The following is a 15,265-nucleotide window of genomic DNA, read 5'->3' as shown; positions in this document are numbered from 1 at the left end:
ATATCAATTATGAACTAGGCCATGGAGAACATCTACCATGAGTRTTACTCTTTTAATGAGTGGGACCTCTTTGCAATGCTATTTTGCAAAGAATATGGGGACTAATTACTGTTTCTTTACTTAAATGAGGTGGGAGTTTTCTAATGCACAAATAGATCAGACTAGAAGGGAGCAAACATGCATCTCAGAATCTTGTCCTTGAAAAAGGAGAGTAAAGCTGACCCTGCTGGAGTTGAAAGCTGTGACCCAAAGACTCAAGAGAGTTTAAGAGCCTCAAGATAGACTTGGAAACTGATCTCCTTGATCTCTTTGGTTCTTATACCCAAAACACTGAAAGTGCTCATGTGTTTTGGATTATTTTTTTCTTGAGGGGTGGGGATTTCTTAAGCGTGAGTCAGTAAGTGCCATTTTCATCTACTGTGTATAGGTAAACAGCTATATGTTTTTATTTTGCAAAAAGCGTGTTTCTCCTGTGCATGCACACAGAAAGCCCTAAAAGGTTAGCATGATAAGCAAAGCAATAATACACTTGTTATGTGTATAAAGCAATAATACACTTTTTGTGTGCAAACAAGCTTAGCTGTAGGGGCTATAGTCAKTCATTTTTCAGTAATTTATATTACTGTTGCGTTTTAATTCATAAGATGGGTATATGTGGCTATAAAAAGATGACTTGATCAGAGACATAACAATCAGCCTATTTTCAGTTTAGATTATAAAAACAGCTTGAATTTCTAGTAATTTATGGAGTCCAGAGAAATATTGATGGCAATACATCCTTGTTATCAATTATTTGCCATCTGTTCTTACAGATTTAAGAATAGCAGGCTTTCTTATCTTCAGAAAGCAACATGAATGTGTTTTGTGCTCCCTATGATGAAATAACACTTTGAGAGAGAGAGAGAGAGAGAGAGAGTTCAAGTATTGCAATATAAAAATGGTGTTACTTATAGGCCCTCACTGGAGCCTAATGAAGCTTTTCCTTAATTCCTGTAAATAGTTTCTGATTTCACTTCTTGCTTTCTTAGTCATGCATGTTGGATCAGATCAGCATTTCTTTAAATCAGTAACTTAGTGCTGTGGGTCTTTGAACTCTGTCCCTGAGATGGTAAAAAGTGATGTGCACTCATTGCTGTTTATTTTGAGACTGCGGTGTATTGCCCTCCTTCCCCATAGATATCCCAACTGTGGATGTTTTATTGTTCTCAGAGCTTTCTTTGAAGATTGCTCCAAGTATTAACAGGTTGCTTCAGTCTCTAAATTTTTCTTTCCAGCTTGAGGATGAAGCTCTCAAGTACATTGGTGCACATTGTCCCGAACTGGTGACTTTAAACCTTCAAACATGCTTAGTAAGTAAGCCTTCTTACGATCTCCCAACTCAGCCAGCATTGTGCATTTGGAGACCATCTAAAAACGCAACCATGCAGAACGTACTCCGTCCCAGAAACATCGTCATCTGTGCTGACAGGGCAATTGTAAATTTGTAAGACTTTTAAAAAGAGTTGATAAAAAACAGCTTTTTGGTAGCATTTGGTAATGTTGAATAAGCCCCCGAAACAGTGTCTTAGCATTCAGTTTGTCAGAACTGTTTGTCTCTTTGCCCTGCCCACAGGGCTTGTAAACTCATTTGCAGGACTAGCTGGAAAAATTCTTTCCATTGGGCTGGAATGTTTGTTCTAGCCAGACTCACTCCAGTCTCTCTTTAAAATTGAACCGAGAAGCGCAGTTGCCCTGCACAGAAAGACTGTAAACCAATTATTCTGCAATGCCAAAAATATATGTTTAAGCCAAAACAGGAATTGTAATGAGCTTTTTATACATACCCTCATGCAGTTAGTCTGACGCAGTGAATGACTAGGCACTCCCCTCCGTTTCCACTGAAGTGGGCAAGGCTTTGGGGGCTGCAGGACTGTCCTTTTTTCTGTCCTGTTTAAGGAGTAGCTTTACCAAATACTAGACTGACTAGAGATTTGGTGTCCATCCATCTGAGACTGGGTACTTGCAAGGAAGGAGTAAACTGTTAGTAGCAAATGCCAGAACTGCACCTGGGATCTGGGCAAGAAGGCAGAAAAGGGAGAGGCAAACAGGCAGAAGGGAGAGGAAAACAAGTAAGATTCCTTGTTCACCTTAATTGAAAATACCATGTTGTACTCAGCTTCCATTTCATCCCACTCCAGTACTCAGGCTTATCAGTCTACAGGTTTGCTCTTTTAAAAGAAGCAGTGTCTGTCCCTAGCTTTTCCATGTTGAAACTGAGTTGAATCTGGCTGTCTGCAGAAATCTAGAACCTAGGAAATGAGTGAGGTTTAACTGGGCCTCAAGCATACGTGTCCTGTGCCACCTCTGTCCCTTTTTCTCTTCATCTTCTCCCACTGCGTGCATTGCTCTTGGTCCCACGCGGCTTCTTGGCACAGCCGTGCTATGTCCCAGAACCTCGTGCTCTTGCTCATGCAGGGTAACATCTGGAACAGATTCGTGTATTGTTGCCACGCCAGCCTTGTTAGCAGAACAGACCGCAAAGGGCTAGAGTGGCCCCTCTGTATCCAGGGTTGCAGCAAGGTTGATGGAGTTACTATGCCATGGCGTGAATTTGATGTGATCTGGACTGTAAGCCTGTGTCTTGCAGTTCAGGTTTTGGTCCCAAACCATTCAGGTGTATTTTTAAAAGCCTGTTTGTAAGGAGAGAGGGGAAAAAAAGACCTCCTTATTTTCTGGATGACTGTGACTTTTCAGGTGCTTTTTTTATCTTGACTTTTCATTTGCTCTTTACGAGCAAGTGTTGCAAAGGAAGTCGGGAGACTTCTTCTAGGCCTTCTGTTGCCCCCTCTTTCCCCATTGTTCAGTAGCCCCACTCAGAAACGTTTCCCGCATGAGGAATTGCTTCCAGAATATTGCTGCAGAGTGCCTTATCCTGTTTCAGCTGCTCCTGTGGAATATTCGAATGCATTTTTTTGCTTGAAAGTAGCATAACTTGGCCTGAGTTAAGCGCCTGCTTGGAAGTCTGAGGGCAAAATATGCAGTGCATTGCACCTCCACCTACGTTGTTATGGCTTGTGATGATGTTGTTGTTTTTCTTGTAGCAAATAACAGATGATGGTCTCATTACAATATGCAGAGGATGCCACAAGTTACAATCCTTGTGTGCCTCAGGCTGCTCTAACATTACAGATGCCATCTTGAATGCCCTGGGACAGAACTGCCCAMGGCTGAGGTAAGTTTTCGGTGCAGGGTTACCTAAGCTTCAGTGACCTGTTGCACATTGAGCAAAGGATCTTGGTGACCTGGTCATATTATATTTGAGCTGCTTTAGACTCTGAAGGTCTCTGTAGTCTGAAAACGTGCTTTCTTATCACTGAGCTTATTTCCAGGCATTTGCTATGAGGTGATAGCAGTTGTACCCAAACTTTGGTTTCTAAACTCGTGCAAGTAGAACAGTGATAAAAGAGCTCCCTGCTGTGGTGGTGTGTACTGCCAATAGATTCACTTGGTAACAGTCTCCTTCTAAACCATTGTATGTCTACTTTTGTGGGTTTTTTTGTTTTGTTTTAATGCAAAACAGTTGAGGTTATGTTACTCTTGTACTGAGAACTGAAAACACATTTAATCAATATCTTTTTCCTCTTAACATGTGATTTTAACAGGGTTTTAATGATTTTATAGCAGATGGAATTGTGTTAATTTTCACTTTGCTTGAAAAAGTGGGCTTCCAGCATCATCTCTGCAGGTGCTTGCTTTTTTATTATTTTTTAAGACGCTTATTTTTATTAGGACAAGTTTCTTCAGGAAGATTTTGCTATAATTCAGGAAATGGCCAGGTGCAGAAAGAAGATACAGTTATTATCTGGCATCTGTAACAGCTGAGTGGCCTGAATTAAATGGCATAAGATATGGTGTCTTCCAGGAAAAAAAAAAATCCTTTTTCTGTGATAAGCTCATTTAAAGAATTGTGGGTACAAAGTGCAGCATACAAGTATATGGAAACCAAAGAGGAAGGTAAAACATGATTTCAGTTCCAGATGGTTTCTGTGCTTATGTTTGACGGCAGTTTTACAGTATTAAGTTTTGTAAAGCACAATGCATAATGCATTTCAGGAAAGTTGGCTTTCTTTTCTATAAAGGTAGATAAATACATTAACACTAGGAAGTAAATGTCTATAGAACTGCAGTGACTGTTTGGCAGAAAGTTTATCTGTTGTCACAGAAGCAAGCAGTTTGCCTCCTAGAAGACTTCAAAATTTTCTATCATGGCATTAAATATTTATTCTTTCATGCCCGTCTGCCAGGATGCCATGTATACTATCTTGTATTATACCCTTTTTCACGGTGAGCTCTGCGCTTGGGGTGGGAACCAGAGGAGATTGCTTGGGGAGGTTGTGGAGCGCCCAGCAGTGAAGATTTTCAAAAGCACCTTAGGCCAACATTTGTCAGAAAAGAGAGATTAGAGCTGTCCTGCCTTGAAGCAGGGTACGACTGAATGACCTTTGGAGTTCCCTTTTAGCCTGACTTCTTTTTCTGTGTTTTTTCCTGTGACCTACACTCAGGTATAGAGGGTGGATGCTCTGTGCAAATTATCCTCTCAGAGAGCACAGCCTAAACCGGGTCAAACTTTTCTGGGTTGCTGGAAGCTTTTAATGAAACACTCTGAAAAGCAAAATGACTCCACCATGGTTATTATAAATTCTTTCTGTGCAGAATATTAGAAGTTGCAAGGTGTTCTCAACTAACAGACGTGGGCTTTACTACTCTAGCTAGGGTAAGTGCTGATTTCCACTTGTTCGTCAAGTATCTCTGCTTTGTTTTCTTGATAGATCTAAACTAACAGTAGCTTTCTCTGAGTGCAGATTCTTGTCATGTTTTCAGTTTTGAAGCTTGAGTGGAAGTTAGGTGATGTAAATTAGGTTGTACGTAATACCTGACATCTTCAGGATTGTCCCGACCCACACATCTAGGAGGACGTGCATCCAAATTGAGATGTCTAATACTTGGGAGTTATAATCTCTTAATGTTGGTTGTACTAGATTAATGTGTCCTCTACGACTGACCCTAAATTTAATTTCCTTTACTTTCTATGAATAAAGAAAACTTGGTGCCTGTAAATGAGAGAAATTGCTAGATTTTCTTTAGTATACTTGATTTTCTTTAGTATATTTGATTTGCTTCTTAAAGAAGCAGTGAACTTTCCTTTCAGTCATGACATTTTCATGGAGAAAACCCTTCCCTTCTAAAAAAGGATTCTCTCTTTACTGTAGACGTGTTTATATTTGCTGTCTGAACTTTGCACTTAGTTTGTGCACTCGATCTTCTGTTTGTTCCTAGAACTGCCATGAGCTTGAAAAAATGGACCTGGAAGAGTGCGTCCAGGTAGGAGGTGCCACCTCTAGCTGTTACGTTTTTTAGCACAAAGTCCCAGCGGTGTGGAAAGATGGCTTGTGATGGATACTTCCACATTTCTAGCACTGCAGCAAAAATAAAAAGATGGTAGATTGCGTTTCCAACTGAAAACTCCTTTTAGAGTCCTGAACAAAGACAACCAGATATATTTGGATAAGAAAATACTGCTTTTGTAGTTTGATCCTTTGTTCATATTTTGTAACAATAAATGCTGCCATAACTGTAATAAACAATCTTTAATAGCAATAGATGTGTCCTGAAGACCATGTATATAGAACTGTGAACCCTTGACACAAGATTAAGGCCCAGAGTAAGATCTTTGCACGTAAGATAAGGGAAAGTGTGCGCTACAAATGTTGTTAGAGATAGTAGAAATTACCTGTTTTGAAAAAACATAGCCAGAATGTTTGAACAGCAGTGATTTTGCACAGAAAGGAGATGGCAACAGCTCGCAATAAAACTGAGATGCCCATTCTATCACAAGCCTTCCTAGAAGGCAACGGGATGTAATGCTTCACCAGTTACTGAGTCTGTTATTGTTGACTCTGTGCTGCAGGTTTCTTCAGTAGTTTTAGGCATGTCTTTCATTTGTAATTCGACACTGTCCCATCGAGTGTGTGCCATGGACTGATTACCATTTCAAGATAACACTTACAGGGAAAATGATTGCATTTACTCAAGATCTTATGGAAAAATCTGCCAACCCGAAGGACAGATTGGAGTTAGATAAAGACGGTGGAGATAATAAGATTTTGCTTCCTGCCATGAGAACAGTTTGACCCCAGTATTCTGTACTTCCTGATGTTTACAGGGCAGATATTCAGGAGATCACAAGAGGAACTTAAAACGGTCCAGACAGGAAGTGATTAAAAAAGTTAGCCCAAAAAGGAAAAAGGAAAAATTGGGCTGTGTCCTTGGACTGCTTTGAACAAAGATAGCACAGCAAGTTCCCTTCTGAATGCTTTTAGATTAGAATTCCATTGTGTCGAGTCTTTCTTTCTTCCTGAAAAACTAATGAAGAACAATTCAGCAATCTACAGAGCTGTTAGAAGGAGATTTTAACACCTCTAATGCTTTCAGGGACAAATATTTAGGAGACTTTGTTTTGTTGAAGTTGTCTGCTCACTTGTCTCTCTCAACTGTGAGCTTGCTTCATGACAGCTACCTAAGGAAGTATGAAATAACAGCAATGCAAACTCCATGACTTAACAGTCCTTTAAGGACCTGAGTTGGTTTCTGATTTGGTCTTACAGGGGACGCCTTCCTGAGGGGCTCAGAAGAGTGACCATGGAGAACTGTGTTTAGGCAAAAGTTTGTAGTTGTACTTTAGCAGGGGGAAAAAGGCTTTGTGCAAAGAATCTAGCATGAAAGGGCTTTTTTTTCTTTTTTTTTTCTCCCAGATAACAGACAGTACGCTAATCCAGCTTTCCATACACTGTCCACGGCTTCAGGTTCTGGTGAGTATTATAAGTGAGACTTTCAGCATTTTCTTTCTATAAACAAAAGGATTTCAAATGCTGCCCATGGGGATTTGTCTCTTTGACTTCATAGATGTGTTGTGAAGGCCTGGAAAAATTCAGCTAGAAACTTGACCCTGAAGAACCTATTGTCCCTCCCCTACTGCTAGCATTAATCATATGCCAGGCACCCATAGCTGCCTGAAAATGAATTATAGGACGATGGATTCTCCTGACACCAGTCTCTACCTCTCCTAAGCGAGCTTAGCAGAATCTGTCTACAAACCAGACTGTCAGTCCATCTATTAGAGAGGAGGCTGCAGTCCTTTTCGCCTGTAGTCTAGACCTGAGAATCTGTGACCTGGAGAGGCTACTGATTGTGGAAAGCAGTTTTCCTCTTGGTCTGAATTTCTGGGAATTTAGTCTATCTCCCTTTCTGTGTCCCTGTGTACTGCTTCAAGCCAGCAGGGGTGCTGGCTTCTATCTGGTGATGGCAGAGGCTGCTAACTACCTCTGTTTGGATGCAGAGCTTATCCCACTGTGAACTGATCACGGACGATGGGATTCGTCACTTGGGAAACGGTGCCTGCGCACACGACCGCTTGGAGGTGATCGAGCTGGACAACTGCCCTTTGATCACAGATGCCTCCCTGGAGCACCTGAAAAGCTGCCACAGCTTGGAGAGGATAGAACTGTACGACTGTCAGCAAATCACACGAGCAGGAATCAAGAGACTCAGGGTAAAAAAAAAAAACAAATCATCAAGGCTGTGACTTGAACACTATCTGGTGGGGAAGCAGGAGGGCTGAGTTACAGATTTCTCATAATCAGGCATTCAAATGTGTTGCCAGAACAGTCATCTATAAAATTAATAGCCTCCTTCACTCAAGAGAAGATTGGATGGGGCTGAGCGCTAGCTGGTAGGGAAGAAATAAAATTGCTGTGCCACCACATAGAAACAGAAAGGAATACGGGAGACCCAGCGTGCAAGTGCTCACTTTATGTGCAGTTATACTTGATGGTGTTCTTTCAAACGTGGGATCAAGAATTAGTGCCACAGCAAATGTGTAGAATGGCATCTCCTCTTGACTACTTTATAAGCTTAGCATAGATTATGGAGTGCTTTATACTGATAACTTCCTGTTATATATATGTGTGTGTGTGCATTTGTATATATACATAATGTGTGCATATATATATATAAAAACTCAGGCTAATCCTGTAATACAGTCAGTCTGGTGTAGGGGAGGCTATATGGTCTTGTGGATGGGATTCAGAGCCAGAGCAGCTTTGTCACTAGCTCCTGGATCATCTAAGACACCCTGTGTCCCAAGCGATTCCTTCCTGTGTCTCGGTTTCTCCATCTGTAAAACAAGGGTAACAATACCATTTTATCTGCAAAGGGCACACAAATCCGTACAGTACACAGGTAAACCAGGCCCATCTCGACCTCTCTTTATTTGACTATTGCACTGCCACTATTGTTGTTACTTTACACATTGTGTTTGTCTTTTCAGACCCATTTACCCAATATTAAAGTCCATGCCTACTTCGCTCCTGTGACTCCACCTCCTTCGGTTGGGGGCAGCAGACAACGCTTCTGCAGATGTTGCATCATCCTATGACACTGGAAGTGGTCATCCTTGCAAACTGAGTATTTAATTACACTTGTAGAATTACGGTGGACACCAGTATCTTCAAGGAAAGCGATACCAGTGTCATTTGCAAGGGCCAGTGAAAGGGCCTGTGGTGCCAGGCCCTGTAGCCACCCATACACGTACATATACACACCCCACCTGTTCCAGCAAACTGATGAACTCTGTGATATGGGAGCTGGAGCTGTGTTGGCTTCTTCTGTAGGTGGATTGGTATAATTCTGAACCATTCCTGCTGGGCATGCTCAGATGAAATCATTGCGGTGAGGAGGGGAGGGTTTTGCAAACCCAAAATGACTGTTGCTGCTGTTAAAGTTGGAATAGTAACTGAAATCCTTTGAAATGGGGAGAGGGAGAGAAAGGAAACATGCTTTAACCCTACATCCACTGTTCAGGAAAAAAAAAAAACATAAACACAAGTTTTGTGTCCATTTGCAGTGAGGGAATGAAACAGCAGCCATTGTGAGACATGATTTACTTGTGCTTCTCTACTTCCCATTCCCTGCTGACCACCCTGAGCATGCTCACGTTGAAGGTTCATCTGTTTCTTCTGTGTTTTGTAGCATTCGGCTCAGAGGCTTCCTAGATTGTTGTGATATAGCTTGAAATCTGTAATGTCAGGCTCGTTTTTTTTTACCCTCCCCACATCCTGTTTTTTTTTTTTTTTTAACAGATTTCTAATTCAGTAATTTTTTGAGATTTACCAAACAAGTTATGAATCAATAATTAAAAAAAAAAAGATACTCTTTACCATTAGAAGCCTGAGCCTGAGATGACCTTTTAGGAAGATCTTAAACAGAAAATGAGCTGAACTACAGGCTAGGCTCTCATAGGCTTCTTGGCCTGTTTTTTACCAGYGGTTGGGTCTCTGAATTTGTTTTGCATTTCAGGTTTTACCCCAGTGATGAGAATATAACTCTTGATATAGGGGGCAAATTATAGTCTCTATTCCAGTGACTGTAAGTTCCCTACTCTTTCTGCCTTTCCCTCCCACCTTTCCTCCTACCCCCAAAGGAACAGCAAAGTAGAATCTTTTTTGCTTATTGCCCTGGTCAATGAAGCAGAAGGAACAGCGGGCCTGAAAATGTCCTCGATTACTGTCCCCTTCTCACAGTGAGGTGTGAGCGCTGGGTGATTTTGCTGACTTTTGCATCTTCCACAGGTAAGTGTCTTGCCCGGGAGAAGGAACCGTCTGAATGAAATGGGGGGGTTACTGTGTGCCCGTACCTCCCAGCTGCCGGGGTATGTGTTCATAGAAGCTGCTTTTGAGGCATTTCAGGCAAGATTAATCCAGGTGCTTCAAAGGAGTATAGACAGCCCGAGCCAGCTCCGTGAGTGCCTGATTCCTTGACGCTGGCAGTTCCAGCTGCCCGCTATGAAACATGTGAACAGATGGGCAGACGCCAAGGGTTTAATGGGGCAGAACTTGGTCAAACTGTAACAGGTTTGTGGAAGACGAGCTGATGTGTAAGTAATTGCGCTCTTCCTGCTGTCTGCACCCTGGGATAGAAGGGGGAGCTCATGTTTACGGAGATTCCCATCTGATTGAGACAAAGAGGAGCAGGTCTGTTTAATCAGCTGCCAGCAGCCAAGGAAGTGGTACTTCACCTTTATGCTGAATAATCAAAAGATGAGGAGGAGCTGGCTGAAGCGCTAGGAACGGCCGTTTTAGCGTTCTGAGGGCTTTTTTCCTGCTGTGGGTTTGCTTTGAGGACCGTGTGTTACTTCCCATCCTCTTAGCACCGTCTGAGCTGTTCAGGCAGTCAGAAGGGCCGTTTAGTACCACAGGAGCTGTATCGCCTTCATCTACAACTTAATTTCCCCACCCCATCAATATGTGCTTAACAAAGTCTTGCAGATGCGCAGTCTGCTGGGAAGAAATCCAGTATGCTGTGTTTAAAAGGATACTGTCAATTCTTTTCCTATAGATTGCTTTTAATCCAGTATATTTATTCAAATCCTCTTTAGCGCTGTGGTTTCTCTCTGCTCAACGAGCCTGTTCTTATACTTCATTTGCAGAACTCCTTTCTCCGATTTTCAGGGTGGCAGAAGATAATGGAGCTTCCCATGGTAACAGACTGACTATCTGAATGGGCGGGTGCGCCTCGGGCAGAACCCGGCAATCACAGTATTTGCACAACTCTGGGAAAAACACTTTGGTTAGTTTATATTGTGGCAGGGGAGAGCTGAAATTGGTTTGTAAGCCAGGGTGTAGTTGACTGACTGATCTCTTTGTAACAGAGCAGTTTTCAAGGGAAAACTCAAGAATACAGAACCCAAAGCATTTTTTTTTTCGCACAGGGTAACAGCATAAGGTAGCTCAAACTATTTGACAGTGTCCTTTTAAGTCAAAATATCCATCTTTAAATGGACTCTTCCTTATGTTTGTATTTATAAATACCAATAAACAACCATTTTCCAAGCCTTGTCTTACCAGAGGAATACCTTTGTAGAGCAAAAAAAAATCCTTCTGCACGTGGTAGCGTATTGGACATGGGCTGTTTGGGAATTCTGTTTTAGCTCCATATGCATTCGTCCTTGTTTCTGCTGGACTGATGACTAGCTGAGATGGAGGATTGCTAGGCACTAGGTCAAGCACTAGCCCTGTGTTTGATCTGACGGCTACAGAGGGCATCAGCCACTGAGATTCAGGGACCATCTTTTAGAGGAGCGTTTCTGTTGTGTTGTTTTGAGGGACGTGTGATGCAAAACAGTGGCTCTCCTGAACGGTTCAGTGAGGAGCAAGCCCTGTCTGAATATCAAATCAATTCAAAGACTCCCTACTTGTGCCAAATCCATCCTTTCCAGCCTCTGGACTAGACTAGTTGGACCTGGTCAGTTCAGGTCCTTGATTTGAGACCGTGAGCTGTTGTCTATGTATTGGCCCTTTCCTTGCCCTCCCGTGAAAACCCATGCGCACCCCAGAATCCTGAGATGCCTCCGTGGTTGTGTCCCACAGTCTAGCATGGAGGCTGGACCGTGTATTCCCGCTTTGAAAAGAAGTGTTTTGCTGTGACCTGGATCTGCCTTTCAACACCTTGTCCCTGGCCACATAGTACAAGCACAGCTAGAGCTGAGTGCGGCCTTGAAATGCTCGCTGGACTTTCCGAGCAGGCGGGTGGCGAGAAGAAGGGACGTCTCTAGCAGAACAGCCTGAGACCTTCTGGCCGAGTGCTGTTGCGATCCTGCAGGGAGGTGCTGTGAGGCAATCTAACGCAACCAAAAATGAGGCTTTTGTTTTTCTTTTGAGACACGCAGCAGCACTTTTGATCGTGGTTCTGCCTGCTCCCGAAGAGGATGAGGATGTGGCAAGTGTAACATGCTGTCACAAAGGTTATTTAAAACAAAAACTTTAACAAATTCCTATTTTCTAAACATCATTGTAATTTCCTTTTTTTATTTTACTCTGAATGTGTTGTTCATGGCTGGCCCATGGTGTCATGGTTTTTTGGGGGGTATTTTTTTGTTTTGGGGGGGTTTTTTTGTTTGTTTGACGGGGCGGATGGGAGATCAGTATGACAAGGTTCTTTGCTGCAGTGTCCCACTGGAAGCGTGCGCCCTGGAAATGAGGTTTAAAATGTCTTGTCCCCTTCTGATGAAGGATCGTGTGCGGTTTCTTTTTGTGTGTGTTTGTTTTTCTGGCATCCAAGAAAGCTGACCAAGATTTCTCTTCCCTTCTCTCTCCACGCTGACAACTTGGCCGAGGTAGCCAGCGAAAATCGGAGGTGCGGAGGGTCCCTGTGCCGCACCGCGGCCCTGGCTCCAGAGGGTCGTGGGGGGCCAAAACAAAAAAAGAGGGGAAAAAAGCGGCTTTTGCTCAAAGCTTCAGTCCACGCCCCAGAGACGCGTGCCTTGCCTCCTCGGCCCCCCGTCTCCCGCTGCCTTCGCGCCTCCGAGGGCGCCGTTCCCGGGCAGCTGCCGGCCCGGCTGCCCGCTCCCGCCCGGGTGCCCTTACGGAGGAGCCGTCTCAGCACGGGACCCGTCACCGGCGACACCCGCTCTGCACCGCGCTCCCCCCCGCGTGCTCCAGCCGCCGGCACGCGGAGCCGCCGGTGCCGGCGGCCGGCTGGCTTGGTTTCCGTGAAGTTCGGGGTGTTCGGTGTGACGTGCTCCTTGCTGAGACGACCTCCGCAAGGCGTTTGCCGCGTCGCGGGGCTGGTGCTCTGCCCTTGGGAGCGATCCTCAAACGCCCGCCTYGTCCCCGAGGCGGGTTGTGCTGCGGCTAAGCCTTTCACCTTCCCGCATCCCTAAAACATCTGGACTCACTGTGGTTTTCCCTGCTGGCTGGAGGCCACTAATTTTCACCGATTTCTGTTAAAATGAGATTTTCCTCCCCTTTTCTATGCAAACTGTTTAAGTGTTGAATGTTCCTGTGCTCCAGCTCGTCTCCTGTAGGTGCATCCAGCGCAAATATCCGCCGCTCTGGGTTGCGGTGTTCCCGCTGGCTTGCGGTCGTGGGTGCTGGATGAGGGGCAGGGCTGGGTCTGTTAAGTGTTTTTTTAATGTGTTTTTAAACTCTGGTGGCCTCATCGTGTCCATTTAGACTGATGTGTTGGACATACAAGTGGGAACCTTGTCATACGCTCCCTCGAGTATATATATTATAGAGATCTGTAAAATATTATTTTAATGATATTGTAATCTGTGCTTTCCTTGACACTGTGTGGATATAATAATGCCATTAACTAAAAGTAAATATATATATATCTGTAGCTCAGTTGTCTTTTGTGTGGTGCATGGTACACAAACTGCAGGCAGTTTCTGGGTTTCTGCATTCGCTGGCTCCTCTCCATCTCCGTCCTCCCCCTCTGGGAAACCTGCCGCCGTCTCGCTTAGCCCAAAGCCCGGCCTTTGCTCCGGCAGCCCTTTCCGGCGGTGTCCCCGAGCTCCCGGGCGTCGCACCAGAGCCGGCCCTCGGTGCCAGCAGCGGGCGCAGCCCCAGRGGCGCTGGCTCGTGCTCGGAGGAAGGACTCGGGGTTATAAATAAACATTTCCTTGAGCCAAAACGCAGAAACAAGTGGTTTTTGCCAGCGGGGGCTGTCCCAGGCTCTGCGCCGGGGCCCTGCCTGCTCCCCTCCTGCTCTGCCAGGCTCCCGGCTGGCTCGGGGCTGCCGTGGCCTCCGGGCTGTGCCGGTGTCATCTCCCGGCCCGGCCGGCCCCAGCCCCAGGATGCCGAGCTGGAAATCCCGCAGAAGCGGCAGGGACAAGGCCAGGCTCAGGGCTGGCTTGTTCCGTCCTTTAATACGAAACGGGAAGGAGACAAGGTGACGGATGCAGGGATGCAGCCAGTGTCGATGGAGGGGGCCGYGGAGAGTCGGCGCCTGTTGGACGGGCTCTCGGGGAAGGGATGCGCCGGGCTGGGACCCTCTCCGGCCCGGTGCCCTTTGCTCCCCTGCGGTGGGGGAATCTCCCTTCCCCGCKCGGTGGCGGCTCCTGCTCCTCCCGGCGCGGGCTGGGATGCGGCCGGCGCTATCGCAGCACCAGGCGATACCCGTCCGGGGCTTGCGCTGCGGGGAGGCGATGCTCAGCCTGGGGGCAGCCCGTCCCCGAAAGCTTCCCGTCGCCTCCCCGCGCCGCGGCCTCCCTCTCCGCAGCCGCCCGCGCTACCTTTGCTGACGGCCACCACGAAGCACGTCTCCTCCGGCAGGTTCCTGATCATCTGCAGGGAAACGGGATGAGCGGGGCCGGGAGGGGGCCTGGCTCTGCCGCGGGATGCTCGGACGCGGGGCGGCCGGTCCTTACCGCGTCGCTGACGAGGACGTGGATGCCCGAGGGGCCCTGGCGGGACACGCGCTGGATCTGGCCCGGCGGCAGCCCCAGCAGCTCGGCCAGCTTGGCGCTGAGCTCCGCCGCGCTGAGCTCCTCCAGGTGCAGCTCCTGGTACAGCCCTGCGCGGGGACGGGGATGGGGACGACGCTGAGCCCCGGCGCTGCCCTGCGGCTCGGCTCAGCCCGGCCCCGCGCTCGCCCTACCTGGACACGCGTCCACCGGCCCCTCGGCCCCGCTGCCGGCGGGCTCCCGGCACACGTAGAGGGTCAGCCGGGGGCGCAGGCCCCTGCGGAGGCAGAGAGAGGGCTGGGGAGGGGGGGGCAGGATCCGGCCGGGCCCCGCGGGACACGGAGGCAGCGACCCGCGGAGCAGGGATGAAGCCCGGCCGGTGCCGGTGCCGGAGCAGCCGGTTCCCGCGTTGCCTTCCCACGCTCGCCCCACCTGGCCGCCAGCGCGTTGGAGAGGCGGATGCCGTCGGGCGCCCCGCAGATCTGGATCAGGTCGCGGCGGCTCAGCTGCAGCAGGTCGGCGCCTGGGGAGGCCGGGGAGGCTCAGGGCACGGCCGGGCCCCGCTCGGCCCCGCGCGGCCCCGCTCCTCACCTGTGAAGCTGGCGAAGGCGCGGGCGTAGGCGGAGAAGCGGCGCTTGTGCAGCCACTGCTGCGTCTCCAGCGGGGARGCGCAGGGACTCAGCGCCTGCAGGGCGGCGGGAGCTGGCAGCGTGTCCCGAGTTGGCCAGTTCTCAGCCCCCACCAGCCCGCCGGGCTGCCGACCCCGGTGGGACGCTGCAGCTGCCCCCTCCGCACCCTGCCCGCGCTGAGCAGGATGGAGCCGCCTGCAGCTCCGGGGCGGCAGCGAGCGGCTCCCGCACCGGCGGCGGATGCCAGCCCGGACCCCGGGATCAGCGTCCAGGGGGACGGGGGCGAAGGAGGACGAGGGGGTGCGCGGGGGCCTCACCTCGCCGGGGCTCTCGGGGGGGCTCTCGGCGGTGCAGG

The 15,265-nt window shown here is 47.6% G+C and overlaps 2 protein-coding genes across 6 annotated transcripts in view; one reads left to right on the top strand and one right to left on the bottom strand.

Moving 5' to 3' along the window:
* The window catches only part of FBXL20 (F-box and leucine rich repeat protein 20), a 44,359-nt gene extending 32,637 nt beyond the window's left edge, over window positions 1–11,722 (top strand). For 3 of the 5 annotated variants that reach the window (XM_026072953.1, XM_026072951.1, XM_026072952.1), the window contains 7 exons: window positions 1,275–1,349; window positions 3,081–3,211; window positions 4,693–4,753; window positions 5,317–5,361; window positions 6,792–6,848; window positions 7,376–7,588; window positions 8,366–11,722. In XM_026072953.1, the coding sequence (XP_025928738.1) occupies window positions 1,275–1,349; window positions 3,081–3,211; window positions 4,693–4,753; window positions 5,317–5,361; window positions 6,792–6,848; window positions 7,376–7,588; window positions 8,366–8,473 (690 nt within the window). In that variant the 3' untranslated portion in view covers window positions 8,474–11,722. The remainder of the gene's footprint in view (window positions 1–1,274; window positions 1,350–3,080; window positions 3,212–4,692; window positions 4,754–5,316; window positions 5,362–6,791; window positions 6,849–7,375; window positions 7,589–8,365) is intronic. The other 2 variants (XR_003254742.1, XM_026072954.1) reach the window with 2 other exon arrangements.
* A 2,250-nt stretch (window positions 11,723–13,972) lies between these two features.
* LOC112969534 (transcription factor CP2) overlaps window positions 13,973–15,265 on the bottom strand; it is a 4,823-nt gene continuing 3,530 nt past the window's right edge. The window contains 6 exon segments of the mRNA XM_026072937.1: window positions 13,973–14,010; window positions 14,111–14,162; window positions 14,246–14,391; window positions 14,476–14,558; window positions 14,714–14,804; window positions 14,873–14,966. Of these exon segments, the coding sequence (XP_025928722.1) occupies window positions 13,973–14,010; window positions 14,111–14,162; window positions 14,246–14,391; window positions 14,476–14,558; window positions 14,714–14,804; window positions 14,873–14,966 (504 nt within the window).

This window comes from Apteryx rowi, unplaced genomic scaffold (genome assembly GCF_003343035.1).
Source record: "Apteryx rowi isolate R43461 unplaced genomic scaffold, aptRow1 scaffold_354, whole genome shotgun sequence".
NCBI classification, from domain to species: domain Eukaryota; kingdom Metazoa; phylum Chordata; class Aves; order Apterygiformes; family Apterygidae; genus Apteryx; species Apteryx rowi.
The sequence above is the reverse complement of the archived record's forward strand: the minus strand, read 5'-3'. Positions and strand labels throughout refer to the sequence as shown.